The 25367-nt window shown below is 45.5% G+C and overlaps 1 protein-coding gene across 1 annotated transcript; it reads right to left on the bottom strand.

The window, feature by feature from the left end:
- Positions 1 to 786: 786 nt before the first annotated feature.
- On the bottom strand, positions 787 to 25367 carry PCCB (propionyl-CoA carboxylase subunit beta). Its single transcript, XM_069864941.1, has 15 exons — positions 25173 to 25367; positions 23014 to 23133; positions 20743 to 20811; positions 18965 to 19021; positions 15707 to 15820; positions 14070 to 14180; positions 13645 to 13753; positions 12594 to 12714; positions 8969 to 9050; positions 7252 to 7375; positions 5897 to 6004; positions 3697 to 3797; positions 2483 to 2581; positions 2178 to 2271; positions 787 to 1002 (listed from the first exon to the last, which is right to left on the bottom strand). Exons 1-15 carry the CDS (start codon positions 25365 to 25367, stop codon positions 881 to 883), a joined length of 1626 nt encoding a protein of 541 aa, XP_069721042.1. The 3' UTR covers positions 787 to 880.

Raw genomic sequence — 25367 nt, 5'->3', positions numbered from 1 at the left:
CCCTGACACACAATGCTCACACCTTTGCTGCAGTTAAGCAGAACTCACCTCACAGCACCGGCCCCCAGCACAACACCCTGTCCATTTGCTTTCCCTGGCTGCAGCCAGCTCTGTTCCCTGGCGCAGCTCAGATATAACCAATGTGCGCACAGAGACCTGTGGAGCTGGGATTTGTACCTGAAATGCTCCTTCTGTGCTGTGTCTTGTGAGGATGCTTAGCTGCTGCCTCTTTTTTCCCTCAGGTACAGGCTCCAAGTTCTACAGCTCTACCTGCTACGGCACCAGCTGCACCTGCCTGGGAAAAGATAGAGCCTGCAAAGTCACATCTTACCTTCCTTCTGCTTCGGGCACTGCGGCGTGCAGGTAGGTAGCTCTCTGCCTTATACTGTAGCGCCGTTAATTACTGAGGTTACTCACAGCAGCCAAGTCATTACAGGCCCTCGCGTGCTTGGCAGCTCTGCGGTAACGCAGCCGTTACTCGCTGCCTTCTGGGGCTGTAGTTAAACTGCAGCTTCTAACGAGCAGAGTGAGCACAGGGCCCAGGGCTGATCAGCAGCAACGCCTCCTGCAGTGGCTCCTTGCAAGCCTGGCAAACATTAGAGAAAAAGTTAGGCTGGAAGGTGTCTCTTGGTCTCTATTTGAGTAGCTCTGCCCATCTCAGCCACCTCCAGGATCCAAGGGAGCATTTGACCTTGGTAACAGTCCACCTACAGCAGGCACCGCAGGTTTCATTGATTATTAACCCACCAAAAGGGGTTTGTAAAGATGAACTGATACGTCCCCAAGTTAAATGAGACAAGCAGCGTGATTTATTGAAAGTCAAATTCAGAATGAAAAGAAATATTTCCCTTGTAAAGCCTTGTGGCCAGGCCCCTGGTGCTCACAGCGGGATGTTTGCGTGCTTCTTCCAGGGACTGGACTGGGTTTTACTCGCCAGCACGTCGAGGTCGTGGCAGATGCGCATGCGGGTGGTCGAGGGCTGGATGATGTCATCAACAAACCCTGTGGAAACACAAACACGCAGCCCTGACCAACTGTGAAGCGTTTGCCTTTTGGGCTTCTGGATCGAAGCTGTAATGTAAATTAGTAAAATCTAAATAGCATTTGGAATAAACAGTTCACGAGTTACAAATTAACTTACAAAAGCAATTTAAAATAGCCTGAAAAGGAATCATTCCTGTGCCCATGGTTTTTTAATTAAAAACATTTGCTTTATTCATTTTTGCAAAAGTTCACAAGCCAGAAAGTGTTAAGGAGGTGGCTTTACCTGAGTGCTGCACCTGCTCCTGCAAAGCTTTAGAAATACTGTCTCCCACTGTTAGCCTGATCTAACAGTCCAGAAGTGCTCGTTAGAAGGGAAATCCCTTCACTTTACATGTGCAGGAGTCTGTTCTGGCTCAAACCTCAAGGAAGGGGGTTGAGTCACCTTCCCTGGAGGGGTTTAAGGGACGGGTGGACGAGGTGCTGAGGGACATGGTTTGATAGGAATGGTTGGACTCGATGATCCAGTGGGTCTCTTCCAACCTGGTGATTCTATGATTCTATGATAAACAGCAGTAACAGACCCAGAACCAGAGGGAGCAACCCTGCCCACACAGCCTGGCCAAGCCTCCCCAGCCCTGTGTCACTATGAATGGGATGCAAATAGAGTACGAACCAGACACCGGAGCACGGCAGCGTGACTGGAAAGAGAGAGAGCTGCCTCCAGAGCTGCCGTCTGGAGCACAGTTAGTGCTTTAAAGCTAGAAGTAAAGCTCAGAAGGAATGACAGTGGAGAAGTTCACTCTGGCAGGTCCTGGGGAACCACCACCGAGCAGAACCTGACCCTTTCTTGAGGGCACTGGCCTGCAGCTGGGACTACCCACCAGATGGGCAAAGCACCTCTACATTTAAGGATAAGGCTAAGTTTTGAGGTGATTTCTACAAAATTGAAAATACACTTTTCAGTGCAGTCCACACATCATGGCAGGTTCTCTCTACCTGACGATGCGCTTTGGGTCCGGATGTGTTTTTCCCTCACAGGCACAAGCTATGGTTAAGTGTCCCCTTTCTGACCCAGATACAAATGCCTCATCTAAGTAACTTATTCATTAGCAAAAAGTTGACTCAACAACCACCAATTTAACTGTGTGCAATGGCAAACTCAAAACAGGGAACACAACACGAGACAACCCTACCTCTCGTGGCAGCAGGAAATGGGTTTGCAAACTTCTCCACATATTCTGCCTCCGCATCTGCTTCTTTTCCTCTGAAAATGATCTGGACGGCACCCTAGAAGGACAAAGTCTACAGCTCAGCAACAGCGATTCAGCCATCGCAGAGGAAAGCCGCCTGCTTTACCAGCCCTCTCCCAACCACAGGATACAAGGCTCCGTAAGCTGCTTCAGGGAAACAGCAGTTGTCTGTGTCCTGCTGGGCTGCCTCTGCTGCTGGAAAGGTGCTGGTGGCTGCTGCACCTGTGCGTGAGTCTGCTGGGATTTACCTTTGCTCCCATCACTGCCACCTCTGCTGTCGGCCAGGCGTAATTTGCATCTCCTCTTAAATGCTTTGAGCTCATCACATCGTAGGCACCTCCGTAGGCCTGGAACAAAAGCCAAGGGATTAATTAAAGTGAAGCCTTCTGCTTGTGGCTTTCTCTATGCCAAAAACAAGCCAGTGGTGCTCAACTGTACCTGAAAGAGAGCATGAGCACATCTGCTCCGCCACCACCACCTCCTAAGGCTAGAGGTCTCCTACACTAGGACCTCGACGGAGCAAGGAAGGGGCTGCTGGTAACTGAGACCAGTCCTGAGAGCAGACCGAGCGGAATCAGCAGGCAGCTGGAACACCAGCCTGCACCCTGCACATGAACAAACCAGTCGCTGTTCTTCTGGAATCTGCCGGCCAGGGAATGCAGCACCCGGACTCCGCCATGCTTCAGCCAGCGGAGAGGAACGGGGATTGCAGAACCGCAGAGCAAACCGCGATACAGTCTCTCTTACAGCACTACGGAAAGCCACGGCAAGGCTACAAGTTTGGGGAGTGAAGGAATATCCAGGAGAATTGGGGAAGGCAAAGGGACAGAAACAAGGAAAGTTCTTTGTTCTTTCTGCTGTGGTACATCCCAAGCCTACTGGGAAAGCAAGCGGGAGGGGCAGAGCAGCAAGGAAAAAGCAAAGCCTTTTAGGAGCCAGACAGTCACCAAAGCTTATGGCAGCTCGGGGCCAGGCACCTCATGGAGAAGAGAAAGGGAGACAATTAAGCAGACTGCAGCTAATGCCTATGGAAAATGAGAACCCACACCAGCGATAAACCTGCAATCAAAGCAGAAGAAAGGTGCAACCGGCACTGGCTTTGGAAAAGGAGCCTAAAGGGGCAAGAACAGAGAACAGATGGATTGTCCTCAGGGCGACACACTGGGTGCCAGAGGACACACACTTGACTGAAGGCATTCCAGGGAGAACACAAAACCCCAAACCAGGTGGGTTTAGAGGAAAGCAGAGATAAAGGAATGGAGGAGCTGAGGTCATACTCTGAGAACAGAAAAAAATGGCCTCTTGTAACCAGACAGAGAGAAGTGTGAGCAGATGGGACACGCAGAGATGTGACGACGACAGAAGGCAGCAGCGGGACAGATGGACAAGGCTTTGCCAAACTGAAATTGCTTTGAGAGAAACAGGAACAGCACAAGAACACCACGGAACTGCGGCAACTTACCTTTCTGGTGATGACAGTAATTTTAGGCACGGTTGCTTCTGCAAAGGCAAACAGCAGTTTTGCACCATGACGTATGATTCCACCATACTCCTGAGCTGTTCCTACAAACGACAAACAATTTATTTCACTCCAGGGAATTCACAAGAATCCCTGCGTGCAGTTTGGCAGTGGCTGCCATCCGTTACCAGCGCAGACTGGTAACCAGAGCCCTGTCCACAGCCAGGAGATGGTACCAGCCGGGCAGGGTCCTTCGTAAGAGCCTGAACAACTCTGGGAAAAACCCCTTGCCAAAAGCAGCTGATCTCTGTATAGTCACAGACCCAGAACACCCACCAGACGGTATCTTCCTAGGAACAAAACACAGTTTCATCCCTATCAAGACTCCAAACGTGACTAGCAGCAGAAAAACCCAACCCAGAGTCACTGCCCCCAGCACAGGCCTGGCTGGTGGGACCTGGAACCAGCACTCGCGTGCACTTCGTTTCTAGGGCTTTGGAATTTCATACCACTGGATAGAGCTCTACAATTGCTTCCTGGCAGTTTATCCACCTACTGTCTTTTGCTTTCAGCGCCCATGATAATCTCATAGAGGACTCTGGGGTCTTCTTAATGGATTTAAAAAAAAAAAAAAAGTAAGATTTTGAGGAGAAATTCTTTTGAGAGATGATTTTTCTTTAATAACTTCTTCGGTAGTCTGTTAGGCAGCTTGCCTTTAATGCTTCCTCCCAAGTGTAACCTGAGTGTCTAGTAATTTATGCCTGCCTAGAAATGTCTGTTCTGAACTGCAGTTCCACTTCTGGTTCCTGTATTCCCCTCCAGCCGGTGAGACTCATCAGGCTGCAGAACCTTGCGGTGGCAGCCGCTGGGCCTCGCTACCCCAGGAGACAGGTGATGGTGGCTGGGATGCTCAGCCCACACCTTTCAGTTTTAATTCACACGCAGAACAGAGTCTCCAGTCATTTACAATGCTGCCAGTGGAAACTCAGCTCAGTTACTAGAACTATTTACACTGTCACCCATGTGAATTAATGTAAACCCTTTCCTGGTCATAAGTTCATGTTCTCAATGTATGTTTTTAACCCAGCTACAGAATATGAATGCATCAAGTATCACCTCTCTGCACACCTAGTACGCTGGGGGCTACTCAAGTGACTGGGTCACTAATGTGAAGATGTTTTGTCTGCCTCTGAGCCAGTGCAACAGATTCTTCTTTCTCTACTGCACAAGGCAATGAGGTGATCAACACCCTCCAAATTTATTACTTAATCTGAAACTTCTAATGCTAACGTGTTAGTTTTGGCATAGCCCTTAAAATACCCCATCTTAGGGTCACTATCAAGCATCAAGGTCTCCTCCCTCTACCTTTATCGATCTTCCATTTATCTGCTTTCACACCCACATTCTATTCTGCAATATTAAGTTAGTACTTTTCGTTGGCTTTATGGCAGCAGCTTTGTTCATGGATTCTAAGCCCCTGAAGAGATGGAGCTGCTGCTTGGCCCCCATCGGCAAGAGAGAAAGGAGAGAGGGCAAGAGGGAAGAGAACGGTTCTGTTAACACCTCCTGTGTAACCTCACTGCAAAATACATTCTATTAAAATAAGAACGGGAATGTTGGTTAGCAATATGTTGATGCTTTGGTATCTATAGAGGCCTTGAGGTAAACCAGTTTTAACCTTATAGCGTGAAAAACAGACGACATTTATCAGTGCAACGTTTATATTCCTCACACAACCTGTTTTCAGAGTGGTCATTTTAACATTAACTGCTCATGTAGCCCAAGCTGAAAAGTCTGATCCTAGACCTTTCCTCACTGATGTAGCCAAAGCTTCTAAATCAAGAACCCAGGCTTTCAAAGATCCAGGGCAGGGCTTTGTGTGAAACTTAATCACCGTCAGCCAAGGACGTTTCCCTGTAACTTCATCCCGTTACGCACTGGAGCATGAAGCTGGTGGAGGAGGGAGGCAGTTTCTCTTGCTGCAGCAAGGCTTGGATGGCAACCCAGGCCTACACAAATTCACTAACTCCAGCGTCGAGTGGATGTTGTTGGGATGCATCTTCCCAGTCCCTTCAGCTGGAAAGAACTCCCTGGAGAACTCCCTGCCCGCAGGAGAACCAGCTGCGCTCCCACCTCACAGTTTTTAAAATGAGTTTTACCACCACTCCCCTGCAAGAAGCTGAATGGTAACAGCGAGGCATACCTGGCAAAAATCCAGGAACATCCACAAAAGTGATGAGCGGTATGTTGAAAGCATCGCAGAAACGGACAAAGCGGGCTCCTTTCACAGAGGAATTTATGTCCAAGCATCCTGAAGTGAAGAAAACAGGGAAAGGTGTCAGCCATTCTGGTGATGCTAACAGCAGGGATTCCAGGCAGCCTCAAAAGCAGCTCTGTTTTATCTGTATTGTCTTCTTAAAACAAAACATCATCTCTGTAACATGGAGATAAACTGCCATGAAGTTTTGTGGGTTTAGAACTGAGATCTGAGTACAAGCTCCATTCCACAGGCACTAACCTCATTTTTCTGACCACTGTGCACAGAGGCTTCCTGTCCCCAAAAGTAGCACCTAAATTATATTCTTGTAATTTAAAGTATTTCTCTGTCATTTTCTCTTTACTGGGATTTTTTCAGATCAGTCGCACTGCAAGGCCACAGAGTTCCGTTTAAAAAAAACATTAGAGTCCACTAATATTTTAAGAAAGAAGAGCATTTTTGGTAAACACACTTCAAAATATTTCACTTCTATTTAGGAATTATATTCGGTGCTATTACATTAAAACCAAATGCATTTTGTATCGTAGCATTGATCAGAAATGTTAAAAACCTTTGTTCAAATTGAAGACTAAAATAATATCAGAACTGCTGGCTCTCTCGTATCTTGATAGTCCTATCTTGTAAAGATGACAAAAGAATAAAACATCATACTGGTTCATCCAGTTCTCCCAAAGAAAAAGGCAGAAACCTTAAAAAGGAGCAAAACAGAGTCCTGCTTAGTGAAAACCACTTCAGAAATTACCCAGTTAGGAGAGAAAGCAAAATCCCTCAACAGTTAAAAAGGTAAGGAAGGCGTTAGCTTTAGCAAAATGTTGTATCCTCATATCTGAATTATTTGAGGTCAAGACCCACGTCCATCTGAAAGCTTCACATGATTCTAACTACGGCAAAATCCCCAAAGTCACCTAAGCTGCCTCACCCTGCAGAGGAGTTTGGGGCGTAAGCACCCTCTGTCCATACCTGGCCTCACCCAGGGAGCTGCTGCTCCCCTCCCACCCTGCTGCTCTGCCCCGGCCCCTCCGCTGGGGCTGCATCCAGCAATCATTTAACTACCTGGATCGCCATGCTGAGCCACTAAAGGAATTAACTGGTTTCCAGCTAGTTTTAACACAGATTCAAGACAAAACGTGGTAGGAAAACAGTGAGGAGAAAGGACCACACCAAGCACAAACAGTTCATCTCAGCTGGACAGCCTTACAGCACCGAAAAAGAGAAAATGGAGAGGAGGTACACACGGTGTGAAAAAACTTTCTTGTGGGGCTGGTACAGCCAGCTCTAACCTGATGCTACTTTGGGTTGGTTGCCCACTATCCCAACAGTCCGTCCGTTCATCCTGGCAAATCCAACAACAATGTTTCTGGCATAGGAAGGCATGATCTCGAAGAATTCCCTCTCATCAGCAATCTGCAGGGGGAAGAGTGAGCAAAGCTCTTGTAAGGACATACGTATGTTTATGTACGCAGGCAAACACGCGATGGTGTTCACATCAGCACTTCTAAAACACTGCAGAACTTCTGGGGTTTAAAAAATAAAGAAATAAAAGGAAGAAAGAAACATTTTAATTGTCTTTGCAGCCTTCATTCCAGGAATTAACTATTACTGCTTGGATTATCAACACTGCCACTGAAGCATCCCATCCCAGCACACCTCTATGACGTTTCCTCTGTACTGAGCCTTTTTTCCTAGCTTGTAACAAATTCAAACTTCAGATCAGATGTTGAGAACTTCTTTCTCACAACATAATTGCGGGCAGTCTTTATGTCTAAAAAAACAATTCCCAGTGACAAGTAGCAAACAGTGTTTCGTAGAGCTCAGGCACCGCCAGGACATGTTCGATGCACGCTCTGTGTCTGCTTCACAAAGTGGCAGCCAGTGATATACCAGGCAGTATCCAAATTCCCGTTTCTCTACTGGAATTCCGTGGTTTTAACTGTTTAGGACAACTCTCCCTAAACAGATTGCAGACTGCACCTTGCCAGGCATTTCTGAGACCAAAGCACATGAAGAGTGGTGAAAAATACACCTGTCATTAAAGGAGTGTTATTTCCTTCCTTAATACTTCTCGAAGTCTTTGGGAGGGGTCAAATACAGAAAGGGAGAAATCTGTGGCTGTCCTACAAACCCAGCTGAGCTCCCCTCCACGGCTGCCTGTGAAATGGAGCTGTTCCCAGCTTCCTCATCCCCCTCAGAGCCCCGGGTCATCTGCCATTCAATGTCCAAGTGGGAGAAGCAGCAGCTGTAAAGTTTAATACTCAAAATCTAGACTCTCGGAGTGCTCTACAGGGGCCATAACAGTTTCACATGATAAAACTCTTTTACAACCCTGTTCTCTGCCCAAGCTTTTATCGCATACTAAGCTGTTACACCTAGAGAAGCAAAATACTCAAAGTCAGGCAATTAACATTAGCATAATTAATTAGCATTAGTTAGCATTGCCTACTCTGCTTTAATCAAACCGCCATTATTTACACATTGCAATAGCGCCGTCCTCCCAGGAGGCCTCCCTCACTGAGTAAAACTTCAGTACAGGAGTTTCTGAGTGCTTGACTTGGAAATAAAAACTATATATTCTTGTAGGGAAAACACTCTCTTTGAATGCACTTTAGGTAGTGCATCGCCTTTTATAAAGGAGGGATGGAATTCAAGGCAGTTGTAACAAGGTGCAGGAGAGGACAAGTGATAGAACTCAAAGCAGGGGTTGTTTTGACTCCAGAGAGAAAACTGAATTACAGCCCTTTTGGTCTGTACAGTTATGCAGGCAGTGTTAGCTGATCTATCCCGAAAACAAATCTTACGATTCCTTTCATCTGCTAAAATCTTTTCTCTGCAGTTTTTGCAGTCCCTTCACTCATGGCCCCTACACAAGCAAAACCAGTAACTTGCAAAGACTAAAATCATATCTCCAGCGTCATTCTATTTGTTTCTTTCAATTATTTACACACAAAACATAAAATACATCCATCTTGCCCTCAGCAACGCTCACTCTAGATTACTTACAGAGTGTATGATATCCAGCATATCATAGGCTTTAGTAGATTCAATTGGGACAATGGTGTCCAGCTCAGGAACCAAACGGTCACTGTGGGAAGTAAGTACGCGTGAGCAACAATATTTACAGACAGAGAAACACCAAGACCAAAAACTGGGTAAACTACAAATCCATGGAAACTGCTTCTCAAATACAGGGAAAAGAAACAGGCCTCTTCGTCTCAGCCTGTTGTGCCTCAGCCACCAAACCTTACGCACCAGGAGGAACAAAAGCAGCTTCTTACATCTGGACGGGCAAACTGGTTTCTCCCAAGAGAAGAGCAACGTTTCCTGTCCTGGATCCTCTGCACTCCGACAACTCTGATCCTTCACCTGCCCACATCGTGTGCTTGTGATTTGGAACCACAGAACAGCAGGAAACCTTTCCACACTTAGTTCCCCTGCCACCAACAAGCAGATATTCATGGGGAAAACACATCTGCTCTCAGCTTCTTCAGTTTAACGGCTAGGTTTAAAGAATGGTTGCTGCTACTCTGCATAACTTGACAATGACACAGTGCAGGGGGAGCTTCCCAATCGACATAAACGCTGCTCCCTGTTAGCAGCTGATGTTCTCCACTACCTCTACCTCTGATCACAGTAGCTTCCTGGAGGACCTACAAGCGTTCATTCACCAGGGCTGTGGATTCACTCACAGGGCTGTCTGTGAGTCTTCAGGGAGATGCTATCTCTGTGCCATTCCATAAAAATACTGATGTACCTGTGTTCCAAGTGGTGTTTCTGTGGAGTTCTTACTGAATTCCTATTTTAGTGATGCTGTGCTCTACTATGTTCAAAACAAGACAGCGCAAGGCTAGAGACACCTTGTCTAAAACTGAAGGAAGCGATCTGCAACTTGTCACTACTGGGCAGGAACTAATAATTCAAGCCCCAGGGCTGCCCCCATGCTCCTCACACACAGGACGAGAGGCACAACTCCCTGCCCAGAGACTAAGGAGAGGCATCTATTAACAGAACAACACTAACAGCAACACTTCAAGGTTTTTTCCAACATGATTTAGAGTACCTCAGGCAAGTATTTCCATAAAATGATGTAAGGAAACTCTAACCTGATGAAAGCAACCAATTTCAACCTCCTAAACCCAAGCTACAGATGACTGTAAAACTTCCTTTTCCACAGGGCAGATATGAATGTGCTCTAAGTGCTGCCCGTTACATGTGGTATCCCAGAAGATAAGGAAAGTGGGAAAATGAAATTATTTCTCCCATAAATTCAGTGCTGTAGAGTACTGAAGGAAATTATAACGGCATTAAAATTAATAAGCACCATCAAAATGAAGACATTACCCAGTATATCACAAGTTTTAAATCTCTTCAAGTCATCGCAGGTAATGGACGCCTGGAGCTTGCTAGCAGAGTCGCCAGACTTCAGGGGCTGAGAACAGCACCTCTTACCAACCCCCCTGATGAGGGAGGGAGCCCTGCCCATCAGCAGAGCCTGCAGTGGCTTGAGGCACTCATCCAGACCAAAACTGGTTTCCATTCAATACAACAGGGAATGGCACTCAGTTGCTGAGAACTGATAATAACCTCCTCCAGAATTTTGTATGCATACTCCAGGCTTTAGAGGAAACCAAGTTTGTTTATAGTCAAAGATACATAAACGTAAGATAACACCACACAATAAACCAAACACGATGAAACAGATGCCCTCCAAAGGCAAAGAACATAATCACCGTTGAATATTGGCAGCTTGAGGCCATAAGGACCGTAACTCTCTAGAACCCAGGCCCCTGACATCAACACCGCCAACAAGCAGGAGTTTCAGCAACCAACACTGCCCTTTTTCAACACCACAAAGAACCTACCCACCTAGAGAAAACAAACAAACAAACCAACCTCTCCAGCTTCTAGACTTGACAATGAAAAAAAAAAAAGTACAGTACACTTAATTTGCATTATTTGTGGCAACTTTCTGCAGGGTGAAAATGATGCAGTGAGACATCAGTGTAGAGGGACGGGCTTTGACTGGAGTCGCAGTAAGGACCAAAACCATCAATTCAAAGCAAAAGGAGTCTATAAAGATGTCCGTATATCCAGATGAAATATTACCAAGGTAAGCATTAAGACCACAAATAGGAGAAATATTGGAGATGCTGCTATAAAACCAGGCAAATTTAACAAATAGATCTGTCTTCACACATACAAAGGCTCCTAAATTGAAGTTCTTAGTACAAATTATTAAGCACACTGTGATCCTCTAATAGTGTATCTGGTGCTACAGAAAAGATTGTCTCCCTTAAGAAAAAAAAACAACTAATCTCTTATATACAACTAGCTACAACGTAACTGACAGCTTCTGCCAAGAAAATAAACTGCCTATTATGAGATCCGTGGGTTTAAGAAACCAGACTGTTGTTTCTGTAATGAAATTAAAATATCACATCAAGTCTATAGAGGGTAATTATCCCAGCACAACTTGTTGAACGCTTAGAACACGATAACCTTGAAGATAATCCTGCAAATGTACAAATAAGAAAAGAGATTTGCTTTGGTTTGTCACTATCAAACCAGAACAGTCTTCCAGTTTAATAAACTCCAGAAGATCAACATCTCGGAAAAAAACGAGGACCAGTAACTAAATTACCTGCTAACCATTCCCTAAAGGCAGCTGGCTAATTTATTTCTCTCATAGCGAGCACTGTATTTCAGGTTCCAGAGCAATGATTTGTAAATCTGATCCAAAACACCCTCCTCAAACAAACTGCTTCAAGGACACAGCAAAGAACACTGAAGCATGAAGAGAAGATAACCTTCCCAACTCACATTAGAACACAAGACAGGGATCACACGCATCTGTTGAACCGAAGGGAACGCATTGAGGAACAGCTCCCATACCAGAGAGGGCGACAACCTCTTATGGTTTCATAGAATCACCAGGTTGGGAGAGACCCACCGGATCATCAAGTCCAACCATTCAGAAAGGGCTGAACTGAGGGTGCAGCTGTCAGGTCAAAATGCTTTTACTCCATGGACACTCTGTCTTTAACACTGCCAGCCAGGCTGCCCACTCAGACAGTCCAGTGCTGGCTCTCTGGCTGTCCCTCTCTCCTGGAAACACTCTGATAAAAATGCAGACAGCTGCTGCTTTTCCCTTCTTGAAATGACTTGAGTCCTTTGTTCTGTTGCCAACTACACAACAAGCCCGACAGACAAGTACCCGATACATAAAACTTGCTGCCTCCTTTGCCTCCTTGTTGCTTCCCCACCTTAATGAGCAGAACTTACCCCAGAGACACAGAACTGACCGAGCAGCGCGTGCTCTCCCCACACTCTGTGCTATCTGCTGTCTCACTTGCTTCTTTCAAGGGGTTGTGACATCTGTGCAGAGATGACTTTTCCCCATATTCTGTACAAAGCCTGCACAGCACTGCTTTCAGAAAACAGAATTCAATCTCACCATGAGTGTGTATGTACGTACGTGTGTGTGTTGAAACACTTCCTATATTCACACATCACAACGCAGAATTATCAGCCGGAATCCCAGGCACAACACACTCGTCTACACTCCTGGAGCCAGAGAATGTGAAATTCAGCAGTTAGAGACTACAGGTCTCAGCCAGTCTCCTCTTACCTGGGATCATGGCATTCACGGACCGGTGCTGGATCACGGTTACTAAGAGGTAAATAATTAAAGAACTCTCGGAGATTAAGTAAAGCATCTATATCATTCTCAAAGGCTCTGTGTGCAACTCCTGGAAAGAAACAGTTAAGCAGTTATTGAAGTTATTTGCAAGGTTTCATTTTCAAGCATAGACCAATAAAGATACAAAGAAATAACAGCAAGAATTTTTAAACCTGACCTAATAACAATTGAGAGTTTTAAGCCACCAGACTTGACCGTCTAAGAACATCTAGAAAATGTTTTTGGTGTATCAGGCTTGCTCCTTAACAGGTCTGGATTGCTGACCTCACATTTAAAACAATGTAAACTGGTTTATCAGCTGCCACAGATCTAGCTGGATCCCAGCCTTCTGGAATTCAATCCAGGTGACTGCACTGCACTCAAGCTTTGGACTGCAGCTTCTTTTATAAAGGCTGGATTTGGGCAGTGTCTCTGTGCATGGTTTTGGTTCATCACCAGTTCAGTTCTGACAGAATGTGAGATTCCACAGTCATTTTGAACCTCAAGAAGATTCGTGAGTCACAAAGCTTTCCCAGAGGGGAAAATAAAACAGCATTTAAGCTCATGCTGCCATCGGGTTTGCAGTTAAGAGGTTCAATCAATCATGTTAGTAAGCAAACAAGGGGTTGTTAGGAATCTTCCAACCCATTAAAGTTTCTGGACAAACAGACAACCCCACAGCCTCCAGGCCTGCCTCGCTAAGCCCTGCCCTCCAACAGCCTTCCCAGCGTTGGAGTGTTTTGTGGATTGGTCATTTTCAAATCCCAGAACCCTCCTGCTGTCCCTCTTTTCCTATTTTGTTTTCCTTTACTAAAAAGGACCAGCAAGAGAGCCCCATGCAGAGTAAGATCCTGTGCTTAAGTCAAGTTTTATCGCTTAGACTCCAGTGACACCCACAAGTACAAAAATTTCTGTTAGACGATTAGCTGTTCAGCTAGAACAACCACCTCATTTACTTTGAGGAATGATTAGTACGTGAAGTAAACTTCCCAGCTCTCACCAGATACAGCAGTGTGCGTCTTCGCACCCCCAAGCTGTTCTTGGGTGACATCTTCATTGGTGACAGACTTAACTACATCTGGGCCAGTGATGAATAGAAAGGATGTGTCCTGGGAAGGAGAAAAAAGCAATCACACACAGGCCCAAACTACAAAAGTTCCAAGGGAAAACCCACAGTCTCTAGAGACTTTCCCCAAAGTAAGAAAAAACAGGGACAAATTTCTTAGCAAATCCTTGATGCATTATATTAAAAATCCACAGAAAATGCTATTATCCACAAGCTATTTGGGCAAGTTTTTCTTGAGTTTTCATAAAAAACAAGCTTAATCCAAAGCAGGAGACCATCACAAAATCAACCTTCACGTGGAGTCAGTTTGTGCCTGATCAACGTCCCCAGCAGCAGGTCAGGATATGCTCCACCCTTACCTTCACCATGAATGTGAAATCAGTTAAAGCAGGCGAATACACAGCTCCACCGGCACAAGGACCCATAACGAGAGAGATCTGTGGAATCACCCCAGAACACAGAACATTCCTCTGCAATAGAGCAGACAGACATCTAGTTAGGCTGAAAAAAAGTCCATCTTCAAGTGTGCACCGATTCTGCAAGAATTCACAATCATGAAGTGGAGAGGACAGCTTGCCTTATTTACTGGGAGACAAATATCAAGACAGCATGTCTTGATGCAAACAGAATCAAAATAATTTTGTTACTACTGGCTTGCTTCTCTCTGTTCCCATACACTTGGTTTCATACACCATGCAAAGGTGTATACATATGATTTTGCATAGTATATATGGCTATGCAACTGCAAAGGATGATGGAAGGTGTGACCTCAACAGATGCTGCAGGGGCAAAACCTTCACTGAGCCTGGAGTGGTGAGGAGTGTATGTACCTGACACTTGAACGTGCACATATGCTGCCACTCAGAGGTAGAAGGAAGCTTTACTGACCAAATCTAGCAGAGATTCTGTTAAAATCACATTCCTGCCCTGGCCCGAGCGTTACACGGCGGCGAATTACTGCTGCCCACCTATACGGATGGCATGTTGCCCAGAAAATGTTTACACTGCTCAGTGCTGAGCTGGATTACAATTGACTCCTGTACCTGTTCAACTGTATCATCCCAGATCGTAGCAATACAAAAGACTGTCGACATCTAACTTGTCACTCCCCCCGCTCCCATTCCTACTGAAAGCACAAGCATCTTTGTGCTTTCTGCACTTACTTCAAAATGCTGTGGTTCGGTGGCATATAAATAAAGTCATTCCAGCAAAAAAAAAACTTTCATCAGTCCAATCATTACTGGATGTCCCAAAAGGGTAAGGTTAACAGGTTCCATCGTACTGCATACTGTTCTTTGAACTGAAACCTCAGATACCCATGTTCTTTCCTCTGTTTTAACAGACTTCTTTTCCTCCACTGCCAGGCAGAACAGGCCCTTGGTGCTTCTGATCTGAGTTTCTCAGTTTTCTTTGAGTGCACAGTGTCCGATTTACTTAAGTCTCTCTTTCTGCAGTGGAAATCTTTCACCATTTATCCGCTATGTGAAATTCTTAAGGTGTCTGTATTTCAGAGGAGACTTGGGGACCACAACCACCAATCATCTGACAGAACACCCTGCGAACCACAGCATGTTCTCCTGTCTCAGACAAACAGATAAACGCCACGAGAAAAATTATATCCCAAAACCAGTGATCTGCACATTTGCATCAATCAGAATGTTCATCAAAAGAAAACCCTAAAATGGCTGCTTAAGTAAACTGCCTATTCTCTCATTCTTATGACAAAGCTCACAGTGCAACTCCTAGAGAGCTTTTCATTGGATCACAATGTTTTACAAGGCTCAGCATTACCCTTGTTTAACAAGAGTGGAACTAAAAGGTACAAGAATTTCCCCAAAGTCAGGAAAAGAACCATGAGGACAGTCCAGGACTCACAAGCCCTGCTCAATCCACCACGTAACACTGGCTGAACTAGGATGATAACCTAAAAGTTTACTTACAAACACTGATATGGATGTGGATGTCAAGCTTTCTAGTCATCCAGCAGCCTACTTACCAAAAATATATCTGCATAGCCTGCCAAGGACTCCACTCCCTCCTGGATACGGGCTCCTCCAGAGTCATTCAGCCCAATCACAGGTGCTCCAACCATGGCAGCTTGATCCATAACCTGGTGATGAACACAAACTCCGCATTACTGACCTAGCTAAGCTAAACCCCCAAAGCAACTAACCCCAAAAAAACATACATCCCCTACAAAATGCACCCGTACGTGGCAGAATTCAAACTGCGTACATAGTGCTCAGCTTCTCCTTTATTTGTACTGTCACAGTCACTGACTGCTTAGTAGGGTACCATGTTTTGACTCATACAGACCGCAGGCTGAGAAATGAACATCCACTCCCTCTCATGACATTTATCTGCCTTACTAGCTCTACATCTCCATACCCACCCACGTTATCCAAACCCTGGCACAATCACAGGAGTTTGGACCAGAGAGGTGCAGTCTGTCTCACCTGCACCTTCAAAGCACTCCCTCATGTGTGTCTAGTCTGATGTTAAAAGGCTTTTGGAGTGATGATTGTGTAATCTCTCTAAGCAGTACATGCTACTGCTTGATTATACTTTCCAGTTCTTCGAAAAAAGTAAGCTAAATCTTTCCTTCGGAAATTTAAGAGACATTACTTCTATCTTGATATACAGTGGACATGGAGAGCAATTAACTATTTCTGTACCTGTATAAACATTTAAGTACCTCAAATCTCCCTTCAGAATTCCTGTTTTCCTTCATGTTTTCAGACCAAACACTGCCAATTTGGTCTCACTGTCCTTTCCATGCCTTGTTTTCTAGACCTCTGCTCATTTTGGTTACTTGCCTCGAGATCATACACAGTACTCCTGGAGAGGCTTAAGTGGGAGGACTGAATTCCTTACATTCCTTACATAAACTATTCCTGCTTACTAGGCCCCAGTAAAACATTTGCCATTTTCCTAACACTACAGCACTGGCAGATTACATTAAGATCTGCTTTAACATTAAGATCCGCTTTAACTCCTAAATAATTCTCTCTAAAACTACACATTGCCAGTTAGTCCCCATTGTGAATTTCAAAGTTGCCTTTCCCTGCCTGGTATTAGCACTTTCAACCATTGTTACAGATTTATATCTGATTTCAGACAGTCTTTAACTTAAGATATTTAAAACTACACTCCTGTCTTTCAGAGTGCTTGCAGCACCAGCCTTGACTTTTATATTGCCTAGAAACACAGTAAGCGTACTCAGTCCCCCTCAAACCAGAGGTATTCCAGCTCAAACTAATTCAGTGAGAACTCTCTCTATTGAGGTCTAAACTGCCTTTGATCCTACTTGCAGTCACTCAATATAAAACAAGGCTCCTTCATGCTTTGTGCTTGGGCATCCATTAAGAAGTTGAGATCTCGTTGTGGCAGACACAGAATGCCCTCACGATTTAAATACAATCCCAAATTTACAAAGCATCTCTGGACTGCAAACAGAGGCTCTGTGAGCCACCAGTGGCCTCGTTTGCTTATGTGAATGGTACAGAAGGCATTAATAAATGCCTTATGGAAAATTAGTTGAGTTTACATTATTTCTCCTTCCTAGAAGGCTTATTGGGACATGTCAGAATCTCACTGACACACTTTGCTGTTTTCAAGAACCTTCTATATGGAATAATTATATATTTCAAAGCTTTTCCAGACACTGAAGTTCTTCGTAAAACACACATCAATAAGCACACTCAGACTACTGAAAATGTGTTTATAGATCTGATACCACACATTTTTTTGCCATACCATTATTTGTAGGGAACATTTCAGGATCCATTCTCAAAAACACTTCTCCTCATTTCATGGACTCAACAATTGTCTTTAAATACTACATTGCAGATGCAGAGACAGGCATTAAAGTGTTCCCCACCACAAGTGGGCACACATCACTCTCCTAAGAGCTCCTCTGAATCTCTGCTGCTTTAGGGAAGACATCACAGGCATTTAACGTGGTCTGAAAGAGCACAGGGCTCTTGTGTAACAGGCAACCTGTAGCCCAGATCTATCTAGCTTGGAGCTTTGCTGCAAGACGCCGAGTAGTGCTGCCTCTCTGCAACTCCAGGAAAAATATCTCAAAAGGGAAATAAGTTTCACGGGAGCCAAGATCATCTCTCTGAGAGCAGATTTCTGCTTCCCAGAATCCAGTTCAAGAACTACTAAGAGAAGTGAAACAGAAAACACACAAGCCAGCCAGTCTCTTCTGGGCTCTCCACTGCTCAGGCTGCAGCTGAAAGACTGAGCCCCAAAGCAACTGATGCATCCAGAGTCTTTGGAACTTTGGAGCCTACCACTGACATTGATGCCAACCAAGAACAGTACCAAGTGGGAAGGACTCTCATTTTTTTTCTAGTTCTGTTAGCAGCACTTGCCCTGCTTTAGAAGTAAGGGAACAAAGAAATTAGTAGGAAGCATCTCAACTGTTCCAGCACCATTACACTCTCGCCAACACAGGGAGACACTGCAAAGTTCCAGCACAAATGGGTAATATCAAGTGTTTTCTCAATATCAAAGACTTGGTAAAGCCAGGCAGTTATCATCCAGCCCGAAGTCTTTATGCCTTCTAGTTTTATACATTCTCATTACTAAGGAGTCTAAGTTATTTCCATCAGGAGAAAAAGCCTTGCACATGAAAAACCTGTTTCTGATTCCACAGCCCACCACACTCATGCATGAGTTTTCGTTGTCCTTGGCCCTGGGATTCAAATGCCAGCTTTTCCAGTGAGACAGCAGACAAATGACAATAAATAGCCACAAGCGCCTGATAACAGAAGCTCTGAGAACCAAAGTGACCTTCAAGTTGTAAAACTGTTTATCTCCAGACTGTTTGTTACATTTGCTTTTTATAAATATTACATTTCCACATAGCACTGTTTAGAGGGAAAAGCTTCTCCCAAGCCATTTCCCATGTCTCCAGTAGACAATGGCTAGCTAATTTGCATTTGTATTTTGTGAGTCTCTCTTGCCTTTTGCAGCACAGTGTAAAAGGCACCTAACTTTAAAAAAGCGTGTATTACTTAGAAACACTCTCTTATAATTAAAAAGCTTCTGGAGGGTACCTCTCTGCTCATCTGTGCTTCCACACCATAACTGACTTGAGGAGGCTTGCATTTCCACATTGCTGTGACACACGCCAGAGTCCACTAACAGCAGCCACAAACCATCTTCGCCAAAGTCATTAACACGACAGATTGAAAAAAAACAAAAAGACACAATTTTTGGTTTATTTTCTCCTGCGAAATATTACCTTACAGATCTTTTGGGCATGAGCTCCAGATAAACTGCCTCCAAATACAGTAAAATCCTGGGGGGAAAACAAATTTTCAGATTAGAGAAAGAATTATTTCAGTAGAATGTTGCAAGTAAACAGAATAATCCTACAACGTTCTACATTTGGCTTGCTGCTCCAAAACTACCTGACTCCTTAAAGAAGCCTGCACATCAATCCCGTTCAATCTAAGCCTTCTCTACAAGTAAATGATCTTTCATAGGGCTTTTGCCCATGGATTCTACCTTATCACAAACTTACTATGTATCATTTGCTTTTGTCTTTTCCTTCACAGAAACATTCTTTCTACAGAGATACAGAATCATAGAATAACCAGGTTGGAAGAGACCCACCAGATCATCGAGTCCAACCATATGTTCCTCTTTCAGGGACATCACCAACACTGGAGTAGCCTGGAGGAATTTCCCCCCCGAGGAGGGTGCCACTGCAAGGGGCAGCAGCGAAAACTGAAAATACGCCATCATTCTGTATTCGTGAGTCATGCTGGAAGAGCTGATTATTCTTTCATGGGTGCTGCAGAGGCTACGTCAGCCAAAATCAACTGTTAGTGCGACTCCAAGGCGTGAGCGGTAAGATCCTGAACAAACACCACCAGGCCCTGGGACTGACCCAGAAGAGGAAGGGGATGTTGACACCTACTGGCACCAACAGAGCCCGGAGCCAACTTCTGGTGAGTCTCTCTGATGCATTCCCACCGAGCATTACTCCCAAAGAACCCCTAAAAGGTGTGGGGACATGACTATGACTAGCAGCTGAACCAAACTGGAAGGGACATCTCAGGTGGCAGCTTGATTTGGAGGGGGAAAAAGGTCTTTAAATGTAAATATATATATATTTAAAAGATGTTGTATCATGAAGGGGCACATTTAAAAATGTTTAATATAAAAACTGCCCCCTACCTGTGTTCTTCTAAAATTAAGGGCTGTGTTCAGCTCCTATCTTATGTTCAGGCCTGCACAATAGTGTCCTTCCCTAGAAGAACTACATAACCAAGACAAAAAAGGCCAGGCGTATGACTTGCTCCAAGGGCACACAGCAACAATCATTTTGGCCATGATAGCAAATTGAACAAAGGCTGCTTTGTGGCCCAGAACAGGGCAGCAATTATCAATGATCTGAAAGAAAGTCTTTCTTTCCTTGTATTAAGACTAACAAAGATAAATCTCCCCCTGTGGTGTCTCCTCTAAAATATTTTTATTTTAATAGAAAAAGTGTATTTTAATAGAAAAAGTATATTTTATCTGTCTATTTACATGCTACCTATCACAACCCCTCCAACTAATCAGAGTTCAAACCCGAGAAACAATTCAAGGTTGCTCAAGTGCCCTCTATCATGAATTCCACTCATTGCAATTCCAGCTGACATCTCCAGCAAACAGCAATCCCAATCCGCAGCCTGAAATCCAGAAAGCGGTTCCCAGAACTCGCAAAGCCTCCACTGAGGCTCGCTGGTCTCCACACACTCAGCTACAGGAACAGAGTCAAAGCTTGTAATTGCTCCAAGCACACAGGCTCATCACTCTCTCCATCCCACCGTTGCCACAATTGTATCTACCACCTAACAAAGTTTTTAGAAATGCCTTTTTTTGCTTCTTCATGTCTGAAGGTTCCCAGCTCCCTCCCACAGGGCGGCAGAAGGTAGACAGGTACATTACTGCATGGCCAGACTGAGCTACTGTGGATTTATTTCAAAAGATAAGTTCACACCATTTCAAAAACAACAAGCAAAACCGTACCTGACTGAAAACATAAGCCAGTCTCCCGTTAATCCGTCCGCGGCCAGTCACCACGCTGTCTCCAGGATACTGCATTAAAACACAAATAAATTTATTACAATTAATAATTAAAAAAGCAAAGCAGCAACAGTGTCCACTAAAAAATCCACATAGTTATACTGAGTCCTAAGTCAAAGCAGAGACTCATTCTCTGAGAGGACTGGTCTTTCACACTTCCCATGGGGGCTCCACAAAGATTTCCCCCGGCCCTGGCAAAGAAAACTGCAGTTAATATGACATTAGGTATGTATTTGTGTAAAGATTAGTGAATTTTGCAGTTCCCTTCAACTTTCAGCTAATATGGAGCTTGGGCAAGTCCTGACCTTAGAGACAGGACACGCCTTTTATCAGGACCACCTGGTGCTTTTGAAAGAACGGACACAGCACAAAAACCTTTCTTGAGGTGTGGATACAGGTGTTGAGGTGTTCAATAAAAACAATCCTGCAAAGGTCAAAAAATGTAATTACAGTCACCTGAGATACTTCAGCGTGACCAGTCACATTTTCCACCCTGCAAATGAGGGAAGAAGAAAGAGCTGGAAGAGGAAACGGAGCCTGTGAATCTTAAAATCTGCTTGTCTACATTGTCTCACTTTTTAGTAAAGGAAATGTAGAGAAGTCTTTCAAGACAACAGCAGAAAAAGAACTTTACTGGGCTGTCACAAAGGAATTCTAGCTACTTAAATTCTTTTTTGCTGTTTAGTATTAAAAAACAAGACAGGGAGTCTATTGTGCAGGGCCCACTCTGAAGATCATTTCTGCTCAAGGTGATCTGTTCTCAGGAAGGTCACAGCGGTCTGGAGGCTGCTCTCAGGCTGCAGACGGCACTGCTACCAACTCACGGCTCTCGGCGCACAGAACAGCAGCAAACACACCTGTAGTTCCAGCCACTGTCTAACGCAGGTGACTCCTGACAGCCCAAGCAGCCTGCAGAGCAGCCCAGATGTGAGTACAAGTCTCATTCTACCTTCAGAAAGCTCCAGGAACTCGGAGAAATTCAATGCTAAACTAGTATTCCAGCTCACTGGCCACAATCAGGTCATCTGTTGTGAAACTGCTCGGTAAACAATCTGCAGCTGAAAGGTGAATTCTGAAGGACAAGGAAAAACTTAACCCTCTTGTCACTCTCAGGACTTTGCTGCTCCTCCTGTCTTCAGAAACAGCAATTTATTATTGGCGCTTGTGGGATGCAGCATTGAGTAGCACGATGAGAGGCAACACAGCAGTTACTTGAGTTTGCTGGGGAAGAGTAAAAAAATTACTTAGAAAAGAAAATAAGTTTGCACCTGCACTCGCTGAGTGGGGAGAAGGTCTAACACAACATCCCAACAACCATCAGGCTCCTGGCTACTAAAGCTAAAACAAATCCTTCACCTTTGCCGGTTCATGATGGAACATGAGCTTTGCTGCTCACAGTGGAAGCTGATCCCTCCCTCATCCACAGGATGCAGCCTTGCAACCTGAAGAACTGAAAATTGATGAAATGGTGTAATAACCACACAAACAGAAGCTGTAGTTGTCATAGGCAGCATGGGGCAGTGGCACATACAGAGCAGCTTCACACCACATCCTAGATCTGATTACTCCAGACCAAATGCGGCTCTCGCCATAACCAGTGTTACGGTGGGAGAGTTTGGGGAGCCACAGATCTTCTATCTACATGCTGAGCCTCATGTACCACGTTGCTTTAGGACACACGGCCATATATCTGAAAACAGCACAAGCAAGCAGGTTGCAAGACGCTAACAGACCAGTACAAATGCCTGAGTTTCCAAACAGATCAGATTTTAAGGCCCTAACGGATTTTCTGACTTATAGTTTGGCAGGCATAAATATGGATCTAAAGTTATTTCATCCTCCAACATAACCTGTAGGCAGGCAGAAGTATCCACCCGTATTTACTCTTCACATCTGACATGACTGACAAATTGTAACAGCAAAGCTCTGCAGCCTCCTCTGTTATTTAAAATGCAAATCTAAGACGATATCCGGTGAGGTATTTGAACCAAACAGGCAACCTTACAAAAAAGTTTAGATAACGGAAAAGTAAACCATGTAAGCTGTGAAATGGAAACTGAGCGTAATAAAGGAAATTTGCAAAAAAAAAAAAAAAACAAAAAAACCCAAAATAAATAAAAGAAATTACATGTGAACAGAAGAGCCTGTTTTCAGCCAGCAGGCTGGCTAAACAGCAGAGGACAAAGAAACAAGAGTTACACAAAATAAAAGTACCTTATTCTTGCTAGAGTCCATCCCAAAGTCAGAACACCTGTGCTCCACAAACATGTCATATTCATCAAAACTGTCGGGGTCCAAGAGCAGAAGAATTCGTTCTCTCGCTGACAGCTTCCCCTAAAACAGAACAAGCCATGATCAATACAGCCGTGCGGTGGTTCTGGCTCTGCTCACCGACCCCCAGCAGATGCCGTTTCATTCTTACTCGACCTGCCCTATTTGGGCCATTACACAACCACAGGCCCCCAAGGCTGGAAACGGCCCGAAGAGCACTTATCCTCCCTAAAACCAAGCCAGACTGCCAGAGGAAGGCTGGCTATGGGAGCAGCGCTACCACGAGATGAAGGAAACAATCTCAGAGCCTTTTCATCAAGATGTAACAGCATCACAGCTATTTTTGCCACATACTTAAATGCCACTTTTAAAGCCTTTGCTCTACCAACAGTTCAAGGCTCAATTCTCCATGCTCGATATTTGACTGCAGCAAATGAGAGCTAAAGGAAATACGACAGCCCACAAGGATTTTCTGACAAAATCCTTTTGTTCTTTTCCCTGTTGGACAGTGGTATAGGCAAAAGCAGAGTCAGGACCAAAAATGCCATCAGCCAAGCAGATACGCATGTCCTTTGTTCAATACCAATGATGCCATGCAGTAATAACTGATTGCAAAGTTCTTTTTATCTTAACCTTCCAAACAAATTTGTTATTTCCAACCCAAGTATCAGTCTGTGAAGGCCAGGGCTCCTGGGTTGTCTTCTTTAGGGGATGGTGTGAGCTCACCTCAACACGATTTTAAAACATAGCTCAGCTTCTCCACAGAACTTCTGACCAGTAGGTCAAAGAGTTGAAGAAAATCAACAAATGCAGGACAAACTAATGTAATATACAGATTTAATGTATATAAAGTGTAATGTGAGAGGTCTGAGGACCCTAGACACGCAGAAACACTTGCATATTGGCATGTCAGTGTCCTAAATGTTAAGTTGGTGTAACTCTTTCCAGAATATCATAGAATCATAGAATCACCAGGTTGGAAGAGACCCACCGGATCATCGAGTCCAACCATTCCCATCAATCACTAACCCATGTCCCTCAGCACCTCGTCCACCCGTCCCTTAAACCCCTCCAGGGAAGGGGACTCAACCCCCTCCCTGGGCAGCCTCTACCAGGGACCAATGACCCCTTCTGTGAAAAATTGTTTCCTAATGTCCAGCCTGAACCTCCCCTGGCGGAGCTTGAGGCCATTCCCTCTCGTCCTGTCCCCTGTCCCCTGGGAGAAGAGCCCAGCTCCCTCCTCTCTACAACCTCCTCTCAGGTAGTTGTAGAGAGCAATGAGGTCTCCCCTCAGCCTCCTCTTCTCCAGGCTAAACACCCCCAGCTCTCTCAGCCGTTCCTCATAAGGCCTGTTCTCCAGCCCCCTCACCAGCTTTGTTGCTCTTCTCTGGACTCGCTCCAGAGCCTCAACATCCTTCTTGTGGTGAGGGGCCCAGAACTGAACACAGGATTCGAGGAGCGGTCTCACCAGTGCCGAGTCCAGAGGGAGAAGAACCTCCCTGGCCCTGCTGGTCACGCCGTGTCTGATCCAAGCCAAGATGCCATTGGCCTTCTTGGCCACCTGGGCCCCTGCTGGCTCATGTTCAGTCGCTGTCAACCAACACCCCCAGGTCCCTCTCCTCCAGGCAGCTTTCCAGCCAGACTTCTCCTAGTCTGGAGCTGCTCAGGGTTGTGCCCCAAGTGCAGGACCCGGCAATATAACTGTGAGAGGGAACCTGCTGATGGACAAACTGACCATTAAATCATACAATAGTTTGGGTTGGAAGGGACCTTAAAGCCCTTCCAGTCCCCCCCCTGCCCTGGGCAGGGACACCTCCCACTGGCTCAGGTTGCCCAAGGCCCATCCAGCCTGGCCTTGAACCCCTCCAGGGACGGGGCAGCCACAGCTTCCCTGGGCCGGGCCCTCCCCACCCTCACTGTGAGGGATTTCTTCCCCAGATCTCATCTCAACCTTCCCTCTTTTGGCTTCGTGGCCGGTGCAGTCCTCCCGGATGCCTCCAGGAAAGACACCCCGGCAAGAAACAACAGACAGAAATGTCTTTAAAGGCGGAGGGGGAGCTAAACGAGAGGCGGGCTGTCCCCGCGGTGGGGCCGGGGCTCACCCGCCGGTGCTGCGCCTGGAGCCGGGCCGGGCCCCCGCCCTGCAGCGCCGCGCGGCGCCGCTCCTCGATGCGCTGGGGCACGGCGGGGCCGCCGCCCGCCGAGGCGGAGCGGGACGGGCCCCCACAGCGGCACCGGCACCCCCACAGCAACGGCAACGGCAGCAGCCGCGGCCCCGCCGCCCGCAGCGCCGCCAT

The sequence above is a fragment of the Phaenicophaeus curvirostris genome, chromosome 10 (genome assembly GCF_032191515.1).
Source record: "Phaenicophaeus curvirostris isolate KB17595 chromosome 10, BPBGC_Pcur_1.0, whole genome shotgun sequence".
NCBI lineage: Eukaryota > Metazoa > Chordata > Aves > Cuculiformes > Cuculidae > Phaenicophaeus > Phaenicophaeus curvirostris.
The sequence above is the reverse complement of the archived record's forward strand: the minus strand, read 5'-3'. Positions and strand labels throughout refer to the sequence as shown.

Coding starts and splice junctions, on each gene's coding strand:
- PCCB (XM_069864941.1), bottom strand. CDS start 25,367: ATGGCGGCGCTGCGGGCGGCGGGGCCGCGGCTGCTGCCGTTGCCGTTG. Junction 14,181..15,706: donor GCTATGCAGATATATTTTTG/GTAAGTAGGCTG, acceptor GCTCTATTGCAG/AGGAATGTTCTGTGTTCTGG. Junction 2,272..2,482: donor TGGCAGTGATGGGAGCAAAG/GTAAATCCCAGC, acceptor TTGTCCTTCTAG/GGTGCCGTCCAGATCATTTT.